A 15,701-nucleotide genomic window follows, 5' to 3' on the forward strand; every position below is an offset into this window, starting at 1 on the left:
CATTTCTGTATCCGTGTAATGTTTGTGGTTGGGTTTTGTACGAGCTAATCTCTTTTACAGTTATGTCCATATTATGCTCCCAAAGGGAACCACAGAGTTACATTCCAGTAATTGAGAAAATAGACCCTATTTATCAGTAGGACTTGTTCACTTTTTATTTCTCTTTAAATGTTCAGTAAGTGGGAGGTGCTATATAGTTTTACAACACATGAACACTGGCTTTTAATATCAGTAAGGCACATTGTCCCAGCATTGCTCCTGTTCTTATATTAACAGCAATGTTGTATTCCTGCAGTATATTGACAGGCCTATCCGTTATCTAGAAACCTGTTATCTGTAAAGTTCCAAATTACAGACCATCTCCATCTCCCATAGACTCCATTTTATTCAAATCTTTAAAATACTTCCTTTTTCACTGTAATAATGAAATAGTACCTTGTACATGATCCAAACTAAAATATAAATAATCCTTATTGGAAGTTGAACCTATTGGGTTTATGTAATGTAAGTGGTTTTCTAGTAGACTTAAGGTGGCCATAGACGTAGAGATCACCAAACGAGCGGATCTCTCCCTGATATTCCTACATTTAATTTAAGGGCCCAACGATCGGATCATAATAGATCTGATATGAGCGGTACAATCGCTGGACCGCATACACACATAGATGCGACCGGGATCTGATGGGATTTTTTAACCTGCCCAATTGAGATCAAGCCGATTTTCGGCCAGATATCGTTCAGAGAAGCCCATCGGTTGGCCCCACACACGGGCCAATAAGCGGCCCGTGTATGGGGGCCTTTAAGGTGAGAAGATCAGATCCAAATTACAGAAAGATCTGTTATCCAGAAAGACTAAGGTTGTGAGAATTCTGGACGACAGGTCTCACACCTGTAGTTACTTTGCACATTGGTATTTATGCTGTTATTTCCCATACACCCCCTTGCAAATGCACAGTCCATTTGCAGTTACATTTGATCCACACCTATCCTAATGGTCACGCATGTACAGTACATCATTCAAGCTCAAATGTGATTTCACATTTATGGGAAAAGTAGGACAGTCTAGTGTAAATTTTCCACAAGTGCTGAGATGGGTTTAATTAGGATGATGCAATATTGTGTAGTAAACATGCTACAGGTTGTAATCTGGTGATTATAGTGCTGCTCCAGCAGAATTCTGCACTGAAATCCATTTCTCAAAAGAGCAAACAGATTTTTTTACATTTAATTTTGAAAACTGACATGAGGCTAGACATTTTGTTAGTTTCCTAGCTGACCCCAGTCATCTGACTTGTGCTCTAATAAAATTCAATCACTCTTTACTGCTGTACTGCCAGTTGGAGTGATATCACCCCCTTTCCCCTCAGCAGCCAAACAACAGAACAATGTGAAGATAACAGCTCTCTAACACAACATAACAGCTGCATGGTAGATCTAAGAACAGCACTGAATAGTAAAATCCAGGTCCCACTGCGACACATTCAGTTACATTGAGTAGGAGAAACAACAATTCAAATGGTTAGAAGAGGACGAGGTGCTCCAGAATTAATGGTAAAGTAACTCGCCAAACAGTGAAAGTGGTCCGGGAGCACCAGCCCCAGACCCCCAGCTTTATGGAGCGGTACAGCAGAAGATAAGGAAGCCCATGACTAAGCACCCTGAGGGTGGATGGAGATGAAGCTACAATTTTAATTTTTCCACTAATAAATTTATTTTTCAACTGAATATCTCTGGTCTTGAGGATCCGTTTGAGTGCCGGTCAGCCCTGCTTCCTTATCTTTAGGAGAAACAACAGCCTGCCAGAAAGCATTTCATTTTTTTTTTAATTTGAATTGTTTTAATTGATTAAAATGGAGTCTATTGGAGTCTTATAATTCGAAATTATTTGTTTAATTATACATTTAATTCTTTATATTTCACAAACCCATTGGACTTGTTGGTTTAAACATGACTGACTGATCTATTTACTTCCAAAAAAGCTTTAAAAGCCTCTTTGCCCACTTTAAAAAGCCTCTTTCGCATCCAAAGCTTATTTTCCATCATCACAATTGGCTGCATGTATTTAGGATATCCTCCCAGAAGCCTGAATGATTCCATTATTTAACATCTCTCTGTACCAGTGATGTGTGGATATCTGGAACAATTGCTTTTGAGGACAGAATTCAATACTACTACACTACATTGTGAATGTGATTTATTTACTGGCCTCAACAAAACTCTGCTTAGCAGAAGGAGAAAAATCCTTCCCACTTTATCTCAACGCATGTTTCTGAAGCCATCCATTTGGAAACATTTCCACTTGAGCTGTTTGCATTGAATACTCTTTAAAATCAATCAATACCAATACTTGCAATAGTTGTACTATTTCAGTCATTATTGCTGAATATTTGCAGCCTAAATTAAATGCCTAATGCTGCAAGCTTTTCAGAAAACATGAACGGCTATTCAAGTATCACTTATTCATTTTTTTCTATAGAAGGTACCAAATCTGTCATTTTACATTTCCATGTGCGCTCTGCTCAGTTAACCAATATAGCTTATGTCACACAAGATGCTTTTGTTGCTTTGTCTTTACTTCTTAAGGGTACTGCACTGAAAATGCAGTGAATTTGTCATTCCAGGCTCCAGGTTTAGCAAAACTGTTGTTTTGCTAAATTACACAAACTAATTATTGTTTAGTTGGTTGTTTTGTGAAAGCATCCCATAAAAACATCTTTCGTCTTTCGTACACTGTTAAATTAGTGTGCATTTTTAGAAACAAAAATGTTTTGCTTGAATTTATCTTCCTTTATTTGCTTCCTCATGTCAACAACTCCCAAATAAAAAGGTCTCCAACAGATATTGCCATGTGACCCGCAGAGTGTTCTTATCAACAGTCAAAATGCTCTTAATCACCTGTCACCTTATCCCCTGATAAAGCATTGTAATTGTTCTGCCAATGGCAGATTCTGTACTAGTAGTGATGACAAATGGACATTTACCTCCTATTACTGGTGGAGCTCTATGATCTGCTTTGGGCAGTTCAATCAAAATAAAAATGGCTGCCAGCAGATAAGGGTGATTTTGTCTCTGTGGTTCTTTCTAAGAGATCATGCCTAGAAATGTATTTACTAGTGTGTCTAAGTCAAGGGTGTTATGTAAACTTAATTCCACCTCAGAATTAGCCACTAAATAAAGAATTTCCTGTAGAAATTTTACTCCTTGAATCTGGATGGTATCAAGGCACAACTCACAATTATTTAAGTGTATAAATTGACCTATCTCCTTAACACATGGTCTCCTAAAAATTGAAGGTCGTTTTAGAAGAAGACCACAATTTATATTTCATATTTGGTTTTGAATCTAAGTATGTGCATAAATATATACCACCGCTAGAAAAAAGTTAAAGGGGAACTCTATGCTGAAATCCAGCTGTTTAACAGTTTTTTTCTTTCTGCATCATTTGAAAGCCTGGCAGGGAAGGAGGGATTAAACACTGATGTTACAAATTGTAACAACTTCTCCACAGTTTACGGACAGCATGCAGGAAATACATAACCCACAATGCATTGCACTGTGATGTTCCTTATTGAAATCACATGTGCAGGGAATTGTGGAGTTTGGAGGACAGATGGCTGCTGATACAAAGTAACAGTAGTCAGCCAGCTCAGCAAAGTAGTCCAACAGTTTAGCAGCAGGGGCTAGGCTTAAGCTGGCCATAGATACAAAGATCCGATCGTTTGAATCCTCGAACGGTCGGACTTCCCCATCTCCTGACTTGCCACTAACCTTCAGTTTAAATAAAGTAGTAAAAGTACAGATCAACCTGTTCTGCCCCTGACAGTAATCGTACGAAAATTTATGTCCAACAAAGCTGGTGACAGTCTCCCACTGAAAACCGTACGATTGTCAATACATGCAGAGAAATTAACCTGGCCGATCAACCAAACGACTGATCTCCGTAGGACGAAAAATGTCGGGACTCTCCACACCCGGTCCGAAAGTCGTACAAATTGTACGAATCGGATCTTTGCGTCTATGGCCAGCTTAAGCGAACTGTACCAATCCATTAAACATCATGAAATGTCTGCATATTTTTTAATTGCTGTATATCGGAAAGTTGCTTGAAATTGTGTTTACTTTTCAAAACGCCAAATTTATGTTTGTGTTGAGTTCCCCTTTAAATAGTTCTATAGAGAGTTTGGAACAAGGAATGGGTAGCATATAGTGTCACCATCATTTGATTTAACAATATAACTGAGCAAATGGACACCAACGAAATTGGACAGTATATGATGGCAAGGTACAGCTTAGACGCAACATGTTCTGAACAGATATACTGTATATATAACTTTTGGTAATAAGGGACATGAGATGACAGTATTGTGGTGCATAGAAAACCAGGTAAATGGCAGTATATTATATGATACAAAAATGGAATGTTCCATGAACATTTCTAATCTTTGAAACTAAATATACAAGTAAAAAAATAATTATACCTGTCCATTTGAATGTAGTCATACTCAGACTCACTATATACTGATACTGTGAGAATAAACCAAGCAAAGCATTTCTAATGCTTCGATTTCTCCTGAATCTTAGGGGCAAATTTACTTGAGGTCGAATATCGAGGGTTAATTAACCCTCGATATTCAACTGTTGAAGTTAAATCCTTCGACTTCGAACTATCGAAGTTGAAGGATTTAACGCTATTCGTTCGGTCAAACGATTAAATCCTGCGAATCGTTCGATTCGAAGGATTTTAATCCATCGATCGAACGATTTTTCTTCGACCAAAAAAAGCTACCAAACCTTCCCAATAGGCTAACATTGACTTCGGTAGCTTTTAGGTGGCGAACTAGGGGGTCGAAGTTTTTCTTAAAGAGACAGTACTTCGACTATCGAATGGTCGAATAGTCAAACGATTTTTAGTTCGAATCGAGGTCGATGGTCGAAGTAGCCAAAAAAATTCGACGTTTTTTTCCTCTATTCCTTCACTCGAGCTAAGTAAATGGGCCCCATAATGTTGTGCATATTTATTTTTCCTGTTGAAACTGAAACTGCAGTTGCCTGTGAAGAAAAGGGCATCCTTGCTAGTTCATATCTAGCACAGACATAAGGCTTTCCTCATTAGGAAAAAGTCCAAGTACTTACCGTGTCTGAGCTCAGCTGACGTTGGCAAGATATGGGACAGATGGGGATATGCTGATGGGTTTTCATCTGCTGTCAATTTACATGTTCGAACATAATTACAAATAATGTTAAAATCAATGTTTGTTCAATATCAAAAATATGAACGGGGGTCTGGAAGAAAAATTGCTTAACTGCAGGTATTGTAAATGAATATGCAGTACAGTCTGCTGTTAGGACATTTTCTTGCAGTGTTTTTACTGTTGAAAATTGAATTTCCTTTTCTACTCCACTTTGGTGAGAAGTACCATTATAACATAATAAGATTAATAATCAAGCTATGCATTTTGAATGCTGTATTGTTGCTGTATGAATATAAAATAGTAGATAAAGTACCGGTAGTATAAAAAAAGAGTAGCGTTTTGTAAGACGTTTATTTCTTATGAGTTTCTCTGTACCTACTTTGAGGCTCATTTATGTATGCAAAATGCAACAGGTAAACGAAAAATGCAGTTTCAGACATAATTCACCATTTTTCCCAGATGGGGGAAATATAACAAACAAAAAACTCCTATGATGTTGTTCTGCTAGCTAAGGGAAAATATGAGAACGTTCAAATAACTTTTCTCATGTCTTCTATTAATGACCGAATTTATGAGCCAGGTGGGAATTCGTGACAAATTCCCGCGATTCGTGAAAATCCGCTGTCGTCCATCCGTCTTTTTGGATGCCGGCGCATTTTCACCAACAAATGTGCGCCAGCGTCCAAAAAAATGGACACCGGTGTCAAAAACGAGACGCCGGCACCGTTTCACAAATTTTTTTCGACGTTTCGCGAATTTCGCCGGCGAAGCGAAACGCCCCAAATTCGCCCATCACTAATGTCTTCCTACGCAAAACAATATCAAAGTGGTTTGTTCTTCAAGCATAACTGTTAGTAAGGTTTTATAGTCTGAATCCTGTTTTCTGTATCCAACTTACATTGTATCCTTGCCGTTTTGTCATCCTATAGGCTCAAAATAAACCAGAAATTGACGTCAAACATTTCATTGAGTGGATGCGCTTGGAACCTCAGTCTATTGTATGGCTACCTGTACTTCACAGAGTAGCCGCCGCTGAAACAGCTAAGCATCAAGCCAAGTGTAACATCTGTAAAGAATGCCCCATTGTTGGATTCAGGTATATAAATATAAATGTTGTCTGTTGCTGGATTATGAAAAAAAATCATGTATGTTTTCTTGATAAGTAAACCAAGGTTTTACACTTTCTGGGCCACACACACAGCATTAGATAGTCTTAATTATAGACCCCTATATCCCCAGCCACATGTAAGCATCACCTTAGCTACTAGTAGACCATCTGAAGCAATAAGGGTCATGCACTGGACATAAGGCACTGCTAGAGCTGTGAGAAACTTTCTGAGGAGTTGGTTCAGAGAAGGCAGACATGCATTGAATCTGCATCTCAGAAGTAACAGATAGGAACACTGAAGCTGACACTGAGTAGCAGATTCATGCAAGGTGTGTATTCTTACCATTAATTTTAAAATGTCCATACATCCGCTTGTTTGGCAAGGTCACCAAACAAGCACATCTTTGCCACATATGGCCAACTATGTACTGGGCCATATTAGGATGATCTGATCCTATGGCCCTTTGAATCCCCACATCAACATACATATGTCATCCTCTCTCTGATTTTCGGACAGATACTGTCAAGGAAGGCCCATACACGGACAGATAAGCTACCAACTCAGTCTGAAGGGATCAAATTTTGAGCTTAGATCTGTTCTTGTATGGCCAGCTTTATACATAGTGTAGCAACAACATAATGCAAGACAAATAGCAATTTCAAAGATAATCTAATACAATGCAAACAAAAATGATTACATTTTGGCTATAATAGAGTTCTTTTCTGCTTCTAGGTACAGGAGTCTAAAGCATTTTAACTATGATGTGTGCCAAAGTTGCTTCTTTTCTGGAAGGACAGCAAAGGGTCACAAGTTACATCACCCAATGGTGGAATACTGCACTCCTGTAAGTGCCCCTAATCTGGAATCTTAATAATACTTTTTTATTGCATGTTCAGTTGTCTGCTATTCTAAGGTAAAAATAAGATGGAAGATTTTGAACAAAGAAAAACTTACATTATAGAACAAATGGTGTAATTCTGAAATGAGTTTGTAGGGTGGGAACAGTTGCCCAGAAAGTCATTTGCTGAGATTTCAGATTTCCAGTTCAACGTTAACAGTTTGCCTTCTGTACAGGTTGGTTTTAAAAAAATACCCTGTGCTAGTGTGTATAAAGGTTATCATTTTTAAGTAGCATAAAAACAATGAGATGCTCAAGTACACACATTTTCTTAAGGATAATCTGTAAATTCACATGGTCTACACAGCTGAAGCTTGCATCCGCACGATTATCTTTTGCTCCGGAAATATTTCTGAACCCATCTTGCATGTCGGTCAGTTTGTTTGTTTAATTTAGGGCTCTAGTCAGACTGTATAATCTTTAGAATAATTCTTCTGATATAAAATAAGGACAATTGATTGATAGTTTGCAGATCTGTAAGGGCTTCTTTTTTGATATTTGAATATGAACTATCCTCTCTCAGTCTACCATATGCTTTCCAGGCTTGTTGGCATTATTTGGTCTAGTTCTTTTTCAGTTGTTTGTAATATTTCCAATGCTGTTGGCTTTTTTGGCGGTGACCTGTCTGAATCTGTCTCCATATTCCAGCCGTGTAGCTGACATCTTCAAAAGTATTTTAGTTGTTACTTTCCTGTAAATGTCTTCTGTTCATTCCTTCCTTGCCAGTCCACATCCTTTCTGCATACCAGAAACTTATTTTGCTCCAGCCGAACTTCTGAAAAACAGTGGTTCTTTTTCTATAGTTGTTACAGTAGGTGCTGTTGGTGGTGGTACTTGTCCTTCTTGGCAGCTTTCTGGGTTGCACCATTTAGTTAATTTATCCTTCTTAATGTTGACTTTTCTTAACTTTTGTTTTATTTTGGTAATGTCATCTCTTTTTTAAACTAAATTTTTAGGGATGCACCGAATCCAGGATTCGGTTCGGGATTCGGCCAGGATTCGGCCTTTTTCTGCAGGATTCGGATTCGGCCGAATCCTTCTACCCGGCCGAACTGAATCCGAATCCTAATTTGCATATGCAAATTAGGGGCGGGGAGGGAAATTGCGTGACTATTTGTCAGAAAACAAGGAAGTAAAAAATGTTTTCCCCTTCCGTCCCTAATTTGCATATGCAAATTAGGGTTCGGATTCGGTTCGGTATTCGGCCGAATCTTTCACCAAGGATTCGGGGGTTCGGCCGAATCCAAAAAAGTGGATTCGGTGCATCCCTATAAATTTTTGAGAATCTGGTTTTTATCAGGTGTAGCATCTCAAATCGGTTACAGAAATTTTCTCATTCAAGGCAATGGGTAAATTCTCCAGGTCTTATCTTGGAAATCTTATGGCCATATTGTTCTATTCTATTTAAGCTTGCACCTAAGAAAATCAACCTCTTCCATTACTTGGCACAGAGAATGTAGTCTATTTGATTTCATTGAACTCCATCTGGCAATGTCCAGGTGTAAAGATGTTACTTTGATTGCTTCAGAAAATGTACTGTCAAGAAAAGTCTTAAACGACATTGCATTCACACTTTCTGATTAATCATTCTCTTTCATCATTTCTGCTTCCAAGGCCATGTTGTCCCACTGTATATTCTTCTTATTTGCCACCTAGGCATTCCAAGCAATTACTGACAATATATACAGTATAATTTGCACGTATTGGCAATTTCAGTCTGGGCACGATCATAAAACGTTTTGATTTTTACTTATCTGCTTATAATGAAATATATATATACCAGTTAAAACACTAAAAATTATCACAATAAATAGGCGGACAACACCGCGTGAAATACTTTAAGAAGATCTTATATATGGGGCACATTTACTATTGGTCAAATATCGAGGGTTAATTAACTCTCGATATTCGACCCTCGAAGTTAAATCCTTCCACTTCGAATATTGAAGTCGAAGGATTTAGCGCAATTCGTCCCATCGAACGATCGAAGGAACAATCGTTCGATCGAACGATTAAATCCTTCGAATCGAACGATTCGAAGGATTTTAAACCATCGATCGAACGATTTTCCTTCGATCCCAAATTACTTAGAAAGCCTACTTCCACATAGGCTAACATTGGTGCTCGGTAGGTTTTAGGTGGCAAAATTTTTCTTAAAGAGACAGTACTGCGACTATCAAATGGTCGAATAGTCTAATGATTTTTAGTTCGAATCGTTCGATTCGAAGTCGTAGTCGAAGGTCGAAGTAGCCAAAAAAGTACTTCGAAATTCGAAGTATTTTTTATTCTAATCCTTCACTCAAGCTAAGTAAATGTGCCCCCATGTGTATTCATTTAGGATAATGACTTTTTTCTGTTCTGTTAAAACTCACAAAATACTAATCTTCTTACATTTCATTCCACAAGCCATAAGATGATGTGTTCTAAAAAGTGCGGATGACTTATTTGGCTTTCCCCTTTATAGAAGAAGCACCACCAAGAAATGAAAATGGGTTAAATGTCCTATTTATTTTTTTCCTCCTAATTTTTCCCAAGTGTCATGCATATACATGGAGATTCATGATTACTGATAGCACAGTTATTCTAGAAGCATCTTTATTTTGTGCTGCACTGTAGTTATCAGCATTGCACCAGCAGCCGCAAATGGCCCCCCAGCTACAACCCCTCTCCGGCCTCCCCTTCCCAGTCGCAACCCCCCTCTGACCCCCCACTTACCTATTCCTTCACTCTGCAGAGACCGGGGCCAGGGAAGGAGGTAAGGAGAGCAGCAGTAAGGAGAGGGTCTGGGCCTTTTTAGGGTAAATAATAAATATAAGTCAGCCAGGCCTCTTGATTGAAGAACACAATATATTTTAAATGAACAATTATGATCATTTTAAAATATTAAAAGTAAGTGATTTTTTACTGTCACAACTGCTTGTTATGTTATTTATTCTTTTTGCTACATGTAGGGCAACATTTTAATGTACAGTACTTTAAGAAAGCTGTGTCAGGCAGTTATATCCTGTGGGTTTTAGTTTCTCTTGGACAATCAGAATGGTGTATCCTGTGATCCTAGAGGGGTCATTGTGGTCTTTATGATTAGGCCTGTTTGATTAGCCATATAGGTGTTGTGATAACAGTCGAGAAAGCAAATTCCATCTTTATTATAGGCCCCTAAAAGCTGTAATCAAAGTCTGCTTGAAAGGCTTATCTGTTATCTGTTAAAAAAAATGGTTTAGAAAGGTTGCTTTAAGGCAAAATAAAGGACTTTTCCCCCTCTTTCAGCGGTGTGAGAATAAAATGTTCACATTTGCAAAAGGGGACATTTAGTTGTAAATAAACTAGATTACTTTTCGTTAATGCAGAACCTCTATAACATTTTAAGACTAGACACTTTTTCTTCTGATTCAAATCCTTGGGGGAAAAACTTCAGAACTGATACTTGTCTCCCAGTGGATCGATCTGCTGCTGCTGTAATTACTGTTGATGTGTTACTTTAGAAGGATGCTGACCAATATTGTATTTCCCTAAACGCTTCCATTCCGTGATAAGCAACATGTCAAGAAATATTAGCTTAAATGGAAGCTTTTTCCTTAAGGGGAAATATGTTTCATACCTAATAAAGCACACTTACTTGCACAGCACAAATGCCTCTGGGTTATAAAGGGAAAAATAAACTGTTATCTGCATTTAGTTGGTTTCCTGCTTTCCCTAAAATAAATAGTATTTACTGAACATAGTACCCAAGCTATTGTTTTTATACACCAATGCTTTTGGCTGCTATATGTGATTTTTACAATTAGATAAAAGCAATTTTATATACAGTCATGGGATCCATTATTAGGAAACCCATTATCCAGAAAGCTCTGAATTATGGGATGGGATTTTAAAATTCACATTTTTAAAAATTTTTCTTTTTTCTCTATAATAATAAAACAGTACCTTTTACTTGAAACAATCCTATTGGGGTTTAATTAATATTCAAATAATTGTTTTAGAAGACTTAGGGGCACATTTACTATGGGTCAAATATCGAGGGTTAATTAACCCTCGATATTCGACCGTCAAAGTAAAATCCTTCGACTTCGAATATCGATTGATTGATCGATCGAAGGAAAAATCTTTTGATCGAACGATTAAATCCTTCGAATCGATCAAAGTATTTTCCATCAATCCCAAATTTGTTAGAAAGCCTATGGGGACCATCCCCATAGGCTAACATTGATGTTCGGTAGGTTTTAGTTGGCGAAGTAGGGGGTCAAAGTATTTTTTAAAGAGACTATCAAATGGTCGAATAATCGAACGATTTTTAGATCGAATCATTCGATTCGAAGTCATAGTCGAAGGTCGAAATAGCCAATTCGATGTTCGAAGTAGCCAAAAAAAACATTAGAAATTCGAAGTATTTTTTCTTCTATTCCTTCACTCGAGCTAAGTAAATGTGCCCCTCAACGTATGGAGATCCAAATTACAGAAAGTTCCCTTTTCCTAGAAACCCCATATCCCAAGCATTCTGGATAGTAGTTCCCACAATTTTTTTTTTAAAATTACAGGTATGGGATCCGTTATATAGAAACCTGTTATCCATAAAGTTCTGAATTACAGAAAAGATGTCTCCCATAGACTCCATTATAATCAAATATTTAATAATCAAAAAATTTAAAAAATCATTTCCTTTTTCTCTGTAATAATAAAACAGTGCCGTGTACGTGATCCCTACTAAGATATAATTAATCCTTATTGGAAGCAAAACCAGCCTATTGGGTTTATTTAATGTTTACCTGATTTTAAAGTAGACTTAAGGTGGTAATAGACGTTACAATTATGATCTTTCCTGCAACCAATAGTCACAGGAAAGTTTGTTCATTTTCAATACCACCTTATAAGTATGAAGATACAAATTACAGAAAAAGCCAATGGGGTATATTTATCAAAGAGTGACGTTAATAGTGAAGTTCCGCCACTAGAGTGAAATTCCACTTTCCATTCATTTCTATGGGATTTTTAAAGGCGTATTTATCAAAGGGTGAACTTTCACTTTCACCCATTGATAAATATGCCTTTCAAAATCCCATAGAAATTAATTGTGAGCTGCGGAAATTCACTCTAGTGGTGGAACTTCACTCTTTGATAAATTTACCCCATTATCTGGAAAACCCCAAGTCCCGAGAACTCTGGATTAAAAAAATAAATAAATTCTATAGATATATATATATATATTTACACACACATAAAGGTATATTGTAGTAAGTGCAAGCTTAGTATCATGCTCAGCATACACCCTATTCATTGAGCTCATGTAGAAAAAGGAGGTGGGGGTATATTGCCCCTATAGTGTCTTGTCTTGAGGAAGATTCCCTTGAGGGAATTATATATTTTTTTACTCTCCCAATGGTAGCACCAGGGCACGAGTTGTTGTATGGTGGGCACCCAGGCATTTATCATATGAAACTCTATTTATATCTCCAAATCCATATATATTCCACATTGCTATAAAAAGCATAAACACTTATAAAATATTCTTTTGAGAGTGCTTCATTTTTTAAACAATTCTGTTCTATGCATCAGATTATAGTTGCTAAATATTTGAATAATGCTTACAGATACAGATGGATTAGAGCCAGATGCGTATAAGAACTATAAGCGCGATCTTAGTTGAAAGCACGTATTGTATGGCATTGCCAAGTATTTCTCCTCTAATGAAGCTTAACATCAGTTGGCTCAGGTGTATCCTTAGTCTGATGATTATCTATTTGTCAGTAAGGATGAAATAAAATGCCAGTTAGCAAACTTTTCTTGCGATTAGCCTGTGTGTGAGCTGCAGCTTTCTGTAGAGCTGACAAGTCAGCACCTGCCGTACAAGCTGCTTATTTATACATGCAATTATTCTTTAGATCTGCTTGGATCATAATACCTGTGCTTGCAGTGTGCTCTAGTATAAAGTCTAACAATCTTGGGCAATGGTATCTCCCTTTTATTTAGGTGTAAACAAGAAGAAATACATGTGTAGATGTGTAAAGTACTGATTTCAGTGCTACGCAATATGTTGGCGATATATAAATACATGTTAATAATAATAATTTCTGTACAGCCAGAGAGATGGCACATAAGGCACAGAGTAGATAAATATCATGCGTCTAGGGTTCAGCAACAACCAAGCCATTTATAGTTTTCATTTGCAACAGACCGTTATGGGACCCGTTGTCCAGAATGCTTGGCACTTGGGGTTTTCCAGAGATGGGGTCATTCTGTAATTTGGATTTCCATACACGGGGGCAAATTCACTAAAGTGTGAAGCGCCAAACGCTAGCGCAAATTCGCCAGAGTGACGTCATTCCGTTACTTCGCCGATTTACTAATGGGTGCTGGCGTAGCTAGTGAAGTGGACCTACTCTAGCGCTACTTCGCACCCTTACGCCAGGCAAAGTTGCGCTATGGCGAAGGGATGTAACTACACTAATTCACTAACTTGCGGATTTTCATAACTCTTGCGCCAGACTTGCCTTCGCCAACTGAGACCAGGCGCAGTGCAATAGAGTAGATAGGGCTTGCTCCAAAAAAAGTTGAATTTTTTTCTAAGTCGCAAAAAATGCTGGCGTCTTTTCCTTTTTTAAGGTGATAGGCTTTTTTGGGTACCCTCCTTCTCCCCTACATTTCCTTACATATGGCACTAAACTATATAGTGGGCACATGTGTAGGGCAAAATAACAACTCTATTTTATTTTATGAAGCTTTCCCAGCTTGTGTAGTGTAATGTATTTGCTGCTACATATATGTCCATTGTACTTTAACTTGGTGCCGTATGCAAATTAGGCATTTAACGAATTAACACTAGCGCAACTAGCGCTACCGTTCGCCTCCCTGAGCGCAACTTCGGATTTTAGTGAATTAGCGGCGCCCTGGCGAAACTTCGCCTGGCGAAGTGCCGCGAAGCCTACGCTAGCGCAACTCCGCAGGTTAGTGAATTTGCCCCTTTGTCTACTAAAATTTTTTTTAAATATTAAATAAACCCAATAAGATTGTTTTGCCCCCTGTACTGTTTTATTATTACAGAGAAAAAGGAAATAATTGTTTACAATTTCAATTATTCGCTTTAAAAGGACTCTGTGGAAGATGGCCTTCCCGTAATTCTGAGCTTTCTGGATAACTGGTTTCCAGATAAGGAATCCCATATCTTTATCACTTTAGGTAGTGTAAAAGGATTTAAATATAATGGTAACTATCAAACATTGTTGGTCAGTACAAAAACACCTGTAGTATCAGTAAGAAAACATAATTTATAGACTAAAGGCATTCCCATAATTCCCATATTACATATTTTCTTTTCCTCTGTAAAACTAAAACAGTACCTTGTACTTGCTTCAACCTAAGATAAAAGTAATACTTATGGGAAGCAAAACAGTTATATTGGGTTAATTAATGTTTAAATTATTTTTTAGTAGACTTTAAAATAGGGAGACCCAAATTACAGAAAGACCCCAGGTTCTGAGCATTGTGTATAACAGGTCTCTCACCCAACCAGCCACAATCTTTTATGGGGTTTCCGGAATTTAAGTTGTATTTTTCCTCCTGTTTTTATGCCATGAATTTGGCCCATTTTCCTTGAAAACACCTGTTTATGCCCTATAAATTATACAGATGAACTCTGATTTTACATCCCCACATTTTTGGTTTTCCGCATTTTTATATTTTAATTTCCTGATCCTCTGGAAAATGTAAAATCTGAGTTTGACTGTGTCTGATTATACAGGCAGGGTGCCATGATATGCCTGAACCTAAAAATGATGTATTTATCCCTTAATATTTCTTTTTTTACAGGTTTCTGTTTTACTGGGCAATATTAAAATTGTGTACCAAAGAATATAAAATATGTTTATAAACCTTTTACTGACTATTAATGGCATGCAAAATTAGCATCACTGTTTGAGGCGTTTATCTATAGCCATCATTCTAATTCTTGTATTCATTGATTCTGCATACAAATGAAGTATTGTTACTCTTGCCAACACAGTCGCTTGCAAACATAGCTGGAACACAAGGCACAAAATAAGTAATGGCTGAATTTATCTCTTTTGGGATTAACATCTGGCCCATCATTAAATTTGAACTAAAAATGGCAATTCTGACAGTTTGCAGTGCTTTTTTGAGACTTCAGCACAGAAATATTAGGCTGCTTTTTGAAGGCATACTTAGCTGGATATATTAGAACAAGAAAACTTTCTCTCATAAATATTACCATAAACTAAAAAATCAGTTCAGATATTCTATTAATAAAGCCCTGAATCTATACTGCAGTCTGCTTCTTCCAAGATCTCTTTCCATTTGCTTTAATGTTGCCCTGCTCTAATGTACTTTGTAAATAACAGTAAGGAGTGAAATAATGGCAGATGCTCGTGCTTCTGAAATAGGAAAATAGCTTCCAGCGTTTCACTGAATGATACAAAGGTGAACATATTTAGACCAAATATAAGACCTACATAAATATCAGATTTTCAATATAATACAGATATTTGTTAAAGG

General features: G+C 37.3%; 1 protein-coding gene across 6 annotated transcripts in view; it reads left to right on the plus strand.

Annotated features, from left to right (window-relative positions):
* Positions 1-15,701, plus strand: part of utrn.S (utrophin S homeolog) — a 446,216-nt gene that overhangs the window by 405,556 nt on the left and 24,959 nt on the right. For all 6 annotated transcript variants that reach the window (XM_041564420.1, XM_041564418.1, XM_018265201.2 and 3 more), the window contains 2 exons: positions 6,122-6,288; positions 7,034-7,145. In XM_041564420.1, the coding sequence (XP_041420354.1) occupies positions 6,122-6,288; positions 7,034-7,145 (279 nt within the window). The remainder of the gene's footprint in view (positions 1-6,121; positions 6,289-7,033; positions 7,146-15,701) is intronic.

The sequence above is a fragment of the Xenopus laevis genome, chromosome 5S (assembly GCF_017654675.1).
Source record: "Xenopus laevis strain J_2021 chromosome 5S, Xenopus_laevis_v10.1, whole genome shotgun sequence".
In the NCBI taxonomy this organism is placed as follows: Eukaryota; Metazoa; Chordata; class Amphibia; order Anura; family Pipidae; genus Xenopus; species Xenopus laevis.